The 8,120-nt window shown below is 34.2% G+C and overlaps 1 protein-coding gene across 1 annotated transcript; it reads right to left on the minus strand.

The window, feature by feature from the left end:
* Positions 1-372: 372 nt before the first annotated feature.
* LOC148579708 (zinc finger BED domain-containing protein RICESLEEPER 4-like) lies at positions 373-921 on the minus strand. Its single transcript, XM_088490979.1, has one exon. It carries the CDS (start codon positions 919-921, stop codon positions 373-375), a length of 549 nt encoding a protein of 182 aa, XP_088347105.1.
* Between the last annotated feature and the right edge of the window lie 7,199 nt (positions 922-8,120).

Here is an 8,120-nt window from a genome sequence, read left to right on the forward strand (position 1 = left end):
TTTTACTGCATTGCGAATTCTTGTAATTGAATAATCAATCTCTTTCAAGCCATCTTTCACTATCAAATTCAGGATATGAGCACAACAACGCATATGAAGATAGTCCCCCTTTAAAATAAGACTATTCCATGCATTTAATCTCTTTTTCAAGTATAAAATTACACCATCATTAGAAGTTGCGTTATCAATCGTTACAGTAAAAACTTGATGCAATTTCCAAGCATCCAAACAACCTTCAATAGCTCTACCAAGTACCTCTCTTGAATGACCCTCAACCCGAAAAAAATTCAATATCTTCTTTTGCAACTTCCAATCATTGTCAATAAAGTGTGCCGTTAGAGACATATAAGTCAAATTTTGACTCGATGTTGTCTAAGTGTCAGTTGTAAGGCACACTTTTTGACAATGATGAGAGAGATAACTTTGTAACTTCATTTTCTCTGTATCATAAAAAGAAAGTATATCACGGGCCAATGTAGTACGCGAATGGATTTTAAACTTAGGTTGCAAGCTATGCAAGAGCCTTCGAAACACATTTCTTTCTACAAATCGGAAAGCTAGCTCTTCAGTCACAAACATCTCAGTAAGGATGCTTCGAGATACTGTTTGGTCAAACTTTGTAACACTCGGTGAGGATATAGGACCACTTGTTCCCCCTTCTATCCTTTGTCTCTTGCTCTGTTCGTTGTTCGAGTCAAAGCATCGCTTCCAATGTTGCCGCATAGCACTTGTTCCCCCCTTATATTTTATTTGACCGTTGCAGTTTTTACATCTCGCATACTTCTCTATCCCTTCGATTGGAATGAAATGTTCCCATATCTCTGATCGATTCTTACGCCCAGAAGATCCACTAGGTTGAGGAGGTAATGAGGGATAAGCAGGAGGAACAACAGGATTTGAATGCTCCTCTCTCTCAGACATTCTTAATATGAGCAACAAACCTAATTGTAAATTAAATAACTAATTAAACAAAACCAATAAATCGACTTTGCTCAATGCTTGTTCATATTCTTTTGTATGAAAATGGCATATGTGACATCTAGTCTACTTTAATAGAAAATGGCACATAATTTTTTCCGAAATTCAATGCATTATGAAATCAAGCCACTTTTATTGAGGAAAATTGCTATGGCAATCATAAAGGCCACTTCATTTAAAAATACACTTTGTTAATTCTAAACTTGTACATCCTCAACTAATGCAAACAACTAAACAACACTTTAAAAAGGAAAATAAATAAATAAAATGACACAAACTATGAAGTAATAAATACATCATTACATGCTAATACTAACAGGGTTACTTAAACCTAGTTTGTAAAGTCACTAATATAGGAATACATATACATATATGGCGGACATGTTTGGAACTTACTTTTTGTTCAACAGTGCTCTCTTTAGAAAACAGAGAAACGCCTCCAAAAATTGAAAGCCGCAGGAACCAGTTTGCAAGTCAACAATTCAAGGGCATTCTAGAGCTCTCTGAGCTTTCACCTCATCTAGTCTACAACAACATCAACAATAAGCAAATGTAAAAGTACTAGCAGTGAATGAATTAAAGTGTACATTGGTCACTATTAAAGCGACTAATTATCCAAAGTAAGTCAGTAACCAATGTGGTTCAACACACTTAAATATTTTACAGTATTTAGGAATCCAAATTGAACCTATGCCTAATTAATGTTCCGTTGAATCAATATCTCAATTATTAGATATTTTCCTTACTTCAGAACTCAGATTAACAAGTATATAAGTCTAAAACCGTCTCTAACAATCACTAATTCATTTATATACATTTATATAAGTCTAAAAACCAATCTTTTTAATGTCAGAAAGCTCCTGGTATCCAGAGATAGAAGCATCTCATCACATAACTCCAGAACAAAGCAATCTTTTTACTACCTCATAATTCATAGGTTCAGATCAAATTTTATTAGGTAATGGTTTAGGTACAAGAATTTCACATGTTGAACATAGTTTCTTGATTTCTTTAGACACATAAAAAATTTGATTAGTGTACAAAAGTTTGCTGAGGATAATTGTTGTGCTTTTGAATTTCATGCCAATTGCTATTTTGTTAAATCACATGACAAGGGAGAAATTCTACTCAAGTCCCTATGAATGGAGTTTATGATTTTTAACGTGTTGCTATTGCTTATGCTCAAACAAATAATTCGGATGTTACACAATGTGTTTCTAATTTTGGTAGTAAATCAGATTCCGCTAGCAAAGATCTTAGTGTGTCCACTACTATATGTAATTCTTCTATGTCTAATGGTGTTTCTGTTTCAGTTCCTAAAGTTTTTAGTAGTAAACACTCTCTCTCATCCCTTTGCACAATAGGTTAGGTTATGCTTCTTATAGAACTTTTAAGACAGTTCTCGAATCTTGTAATATACCTATTTCAAGTTCTAATATTAATATAAACAATTTGTGTGAAAATTTTGTTGAATGGCAAAAATACATGTTCTTTAACTATTTTCAGTCATAAAAGGATTATTAACAAACTTAGAGCAACTGAAACTAAGCCAAACAAACAATAACATTAAAACTTAGAGCAACTGAAACTATGCTACAAGAAAATCAAAATTGAAAGATTGTCAAAATTGGTCTTTTGTGAGTTGGGTTTTGGTGAACAAGCTCAGAATCTTACTATAATCTTTTACTAAAAGCCATCTATTTTGCTTCCGTTTCCTCCAACCCAAACACAAAATTCTTGAATCAATAGAGATAAATATATATATCATAAAATACTAAAATGCCATGAACATAAACATACCAAAATAAAATCAAAATGCCAGAATAATAAAAAAAAAAACAAAAAAGCTGCAATAATTAAATTAAAATAGAAATGGGTATCTGTACAAATGGCTTACTAATTGACTATGTAAAAAAGTATTGTCTCCCCTGCTTCTAATCATAGTAAAACATAAGAGAAAAGAGATTACCAACTGTGTTAGATGACAGCAGCATGGGTTGGTAGTGGCGGTGATGGGTTGGTAGCGACGGCAGCAAGGGAGAGACGAGAGAGGAATGGTAGCGACGACAGCAAGGGAGAGACGATACTGTGTTAGAACTTGAAGTTGTAGAAGTTGACGACAGGGAGTGACGTCGGAACCGCGGAACTGCCCTACGGAGAGTTGTTTGACGACGGCGGCAATAACGATAGCAGTGGTGGCATGGTGGGTTGGTAGCGGCGACAGCAGAGGAGAGACGAGAGAGGAATGTCGTTGGCCATTGCTGTGCTAGAAATCGACGACAGTGAGCGATGGAGAGTAGTTCGACGACGGTGACTTTGACGGTGACAGCGGTGGGTTGGTTGCGGCGGCAGAAGGGGAGAGACGAGAGAGGATGTTGAAACGGCTATTAAGGTTTTTGCGTTTTTCACATTTTTCAAATTTGAGTTTGGAAGATTGAAGTTACTGATGTGAATAAACCAATTTTGATTTGGTTTAAAACTAAATTGAACCATAAAAATTGGTTTTTAATAAACTGGTTTTTATAAAAAACTATAGTTCCAGTTCAGTTTTTTATTTAAAAAACTGGTTTATTTAAGTTTCAATTCAGTTTCAGTTCAGTTCAGTCAAACAAATTTTTTTGCACACCCCTAGTACAGATTTAAAAGAGAACATATATTTAATCCCCCACCCCTCTCTAGGCCATTAAAAATTCTTCAATTGATATCAAGATCTAGGTCTCAAGAAATCAAGCTTCACAGCTTGAAGCAAAGATCCAATGACCAACAACATGGGTGCAAATATTGTGGTGTACATACTCACTGAGGGTCAGTCCAATAACAGACCTTCCATCTTTAGAAGTACAAAGTCATTTTAAAAAAATCTGCCATCAAGATTTATTTGTCGTCATGTTTACAAAGAACATACCAATTAAAAATCTGCTAAACATATTTACAACATCATTCAAAATGCTTAATCAAAATAAACTACGTTAAACTTAGTTAAAAAAATTACATTATACGTTGAAATCAAATAAAATCAAAGAGGTAAGTGTACATTCCAACTTCACAAACATATAGCAATATATATTACTACATGTATAATTTTGTTCGTATGCAAATAAAAAATCATCCATAAGTCATTTAAAATGATCTCATATTTGATTTTTTTAATTAATTAATAATAATAATAATAATAATAATAATAATAATAATAATAATAATAATAATATTACTACTTTAACACAATAAAATATAATATACATTATAACGGATACATTATAACGGATAATATAACATAGTTAATTTCACTGACTATGCATAAAATAAAGAACTACTAGAATGATAGAGAATTAATTATTTAATTACACAGACATTTAGCAATATGCCTATTTGAACAGAATACCTTGAACTATGTGAAGTATATGTATTCAAGCTTGAGCATCACTAATTTACTAAATTCAATTCCAATTCAAAATTAACAGCACAACAACAACATCACATCATTACAACATTAGAACTCACAAAAGTCTAATAACCTAATCTAATCCTATCTTAACCACATAAATTCACTAAACAAAAAAATTATTTCTAACTAAATTATTATACTAATTAACAACGAAAACCTAAATTAATCCTAACCTTAACGAAAACAAAAATAGAAATTTATTTACCAGAGAATGCAGATACAAAGGTGGACGGGAGAATATTGGTGGTGGCCGGTGCTATTGGTGGCGGCTGGCAGAATTGGATGGTGGCGAGAGGGAGAGGGACTGTTGGAGGGGATGCGGCGGCAGGGCCGATGGAGCGGCAGGGAGGGAGAAGGTTAAAGAGAAAGTGGAAGAAGAAAGGAGAGAGAGAGAGAGAGACTAATTGAGGAGGCGGTGGCAGGGTTGACGGAGCGGCAGGGAGGGAGAGGGTTAGAGAGAGAGAGAGAGAGAGATGGATTTGAAAAGAAAGGGGGAGAATGTTCATGCTTCAAATTTAGGACAAAATTACCGTAAAAAAATCCGACGGTAAACCATTGTAGGTCACTAAAATGCAGCGTTTCTACTAATTAAGTTTACTGGTAGGTTTATCCGACGGCAAATCCGATACTAACTTACGCACCTATTTTTGTTGTTTCCCTCTAATTATTACCGACAAATTTACCGTCGAAAACGTAAATCTGCCAGTAATAATTGAACCTGACAAATTCGATATATTTACTGCCAGTAAATCTATCATTACTCTGCGACACTAAATTTGACGATAAATATGATGGTCATTTTTATTATAGTTCTTGTTAGTCTCAAGCTTCCTTTCAACTTATCTCGTATTAACTATTAGCCTTCTATTCCCTTCGATACAAGCTCAAAGCCACAACTTTCTTCTTTTTCCTTGGAGTCAAAGCTCATCTTCGCCCTTCATGACTAATGTTATGATCGAGTTGAGCTATTCTTTGGTCTGGCCAACATTCTTCAAAGTTTACCATGAGACTTTAGGGTCTACTCTCGATTCCTACTTTAATTTCATTCTTGGTCTAAAGTTGAACTTTGCTTCAATAAGTACAAAATCATTTTAACATTGCTTTTCGTATGGATGTTGGAAAAATTTCATAATCAATTTTTTTTAAGTAAACTTTTTTCATATGTTCATAAAAAAACTACTTTGTTATTCTTAAGACTTACAAGTAAGGTGACTAGGTTATGAGAAAAGTTAACTGGATTATGATAGCAATGATAAGTAACGCAAGGATGGAAGGTGCTAGAACTAGTGGAGGGAAGGCAATAATAGTGGTAAAAGGGAATGCAACGGTTAGGTATGAGGAAAGCAAGGTAGAACATGATTAGGAAAAGGAAGAATGGATGATTTAAGTTTTAGGGTTTTTTTTCTCTTTATTTCGAGTTTTGTTTGACTTTTTTTTCCTTTTCAGAACCTAAAACGATGCCATTTTGTTCATAATTTAGAAATTTGCTAATTTTTCAATTTTCATCTAGTTCTTTTATGAAGCAAGTTTTTCATTAAATCAAACTTTATTTTCAATCAATTCGTAGTTCGACTAACTGATTTTGACCAACTTTTAAAATTATGCACTAAATTTTGGTCCCAACAAAATTGGACTGCTCTATCTCTGCACGGATAATATAATTTAGTCTACAAAATTAAATTTTGCCCCTTGCAAAATTAGACTAGCTTATATATATACTGGTGGCTTATGAAGCACGAACACTTCATTGAGTTGTCGTGTCGGTGTGTTGGACATAACGCACATAGACATTCGTTTGACACGCTTGTCTCTCGTGTCCAACCGTGTCCTATCCAAAAAAATAAAAAACATTGCCGGACATAGCCCAGACACAGCCTAGACACGCAGGACACGGCCAAAAGCTAAACTTTAGTGATTTTTAGTTTTTACAAAAGTAAAACGGTAAAACCCTAAGTCCCTAACTTTTTCCCTTCCGCCGTCCCACCCTCTTTGGCACCACACCTTCTCCTCGTCACTGCTGGTCTGCCACCACCTCTGGTCGTCGTCACTGTATGAGTGTTAGTCGTCAATCTCCACACCTTTGGTCGTCGCCGCCACTTCCTCCGTGCTTGTCGTCGTTTCTCCTTGTTCACCGGTGCTCGCTACCTGTCATCGCATCTTCGGTCGTCGTTTGCCTACTCCATTCCAAATAAGAGAGAGTTTTTTTACATGGTTTAATTTTTGGTTCTGTATATGCTTCTCTTTGCTCACTTTTCTCTTGATGAACCGGAGTTGGAAAGAGTGACTTTTTTTAATGATGAAGATATCAACCATATATGATGAAGAAATAGTATGAACTTTAGATAATTTTTTTGTGTACATGTAGTGTACAAAACTCTTACTAACTCTATTAAGACATAAGAGTTTAGAATTTTATCTTTTGAATACCTATAGACTTTAGAAAGAAATGCATGTTATATGGTTATTTTTAAAAATACTTATTGGTTTAATATTAATAAATATATTATATTATTAATATATGCGTGTCTCCATGTTAGACAACTTTTTAGAATTCGCGTGTCGTGTTATGTCCCATATCCGTGTTCGTATTTGTGCTTCATAGATGATGACTGATATTAATGGCTGATTTTAGTGTACACGTTACATAGTTGATACTTAATTAAAATCATGTGAACTTTTTGTATGATATATATAAGAACTTCTGCTGAGAGGTATGTAGGATGGATTGAGGTAGACCTAGTGTAAGATTATTATTATAGTAGGCAATATCCCAGACAAAGTCCTATTGGGGGCGGTGGCCTGCCATTGAGAAACTGTACGAAACAGTTTCCTAAACAAATTTTTGCCGTCACCCTTCAATTTCATTATCACATTATGCATTGAATCATGAGGACGGTGGGAAGACTGACCTAATAATTAGTAGCTCTGTTTAGTTAATTAAGAACCATGTTCTTTTAGTTAGAAAAGGACTTACATTATTCTTAATTATAATTTATATATAATTAAGTTTGAACGAAAGAAACATTATTTAGTTTTTTGGTCTTACTAAATAGTACTCATAAATTATAGAGTCAAAATCTTATATATCCATTTATCTTGATTGTTCCAAGATTAATTATTAATTACCATATGTACATATTTTTAACATTTAACACTAACATATAAATATGGTGTTTGTTTTTGTTGTTTATGCTATTCTCCAATTCGATAAATTAAGGATTAATTCGTCGTGGATCTGAGTTCCATTTAAGAGTCTATCGTTGGCTAATGGATTGCTGCATATACAAGGCAGAATTCAAACTCCCGACACTTGCTTAAACGGACGAGTAAGCTAACAACTCAACCAATCCAAGTTGGTTCATACAAATGTGTTGTAGAGGACGAAGGCAGCTACATAGACTTTTTTTTATACGTGAGTGCTAACTTGGATCTTGTACTAACTTGAGGGTGGATGGTGGATTTTCAATCCTAAGTAATCCAACGAATTGATGGTAGTGGTGCCTGTCAAAAAGACTTCGACACTTAAGCAAGTAATAGTTTAAAAGGTATAAAAATTAGAAGTAAATAACATACATTAGGCATGTGATTGGACTGTTCACATAGAACTTCAGCGCTGAATTTAAATGTAGAATTGTTGTCATGCCATTGTCGATTATGAGCAGCACTTGGAAATCATATGCAAACATGATCTGAATTC

Source organism: Arachis ipaensis, chromosome B10 (genome assembly GCF_059453495.1).
Source record: "Arachis ipaensis isolate K30076 ecotype BB chromosome B10, ASM5945349v1, whole genome shotgun sequence".
Classification (NCBI taxonomy): domain Eukaryota; kingdom Viridiplantae; phylum Streptophyta; class Magnoliopsida; order Fabales; family Fabaceae; genus Arachis; species Arachis ipaensis.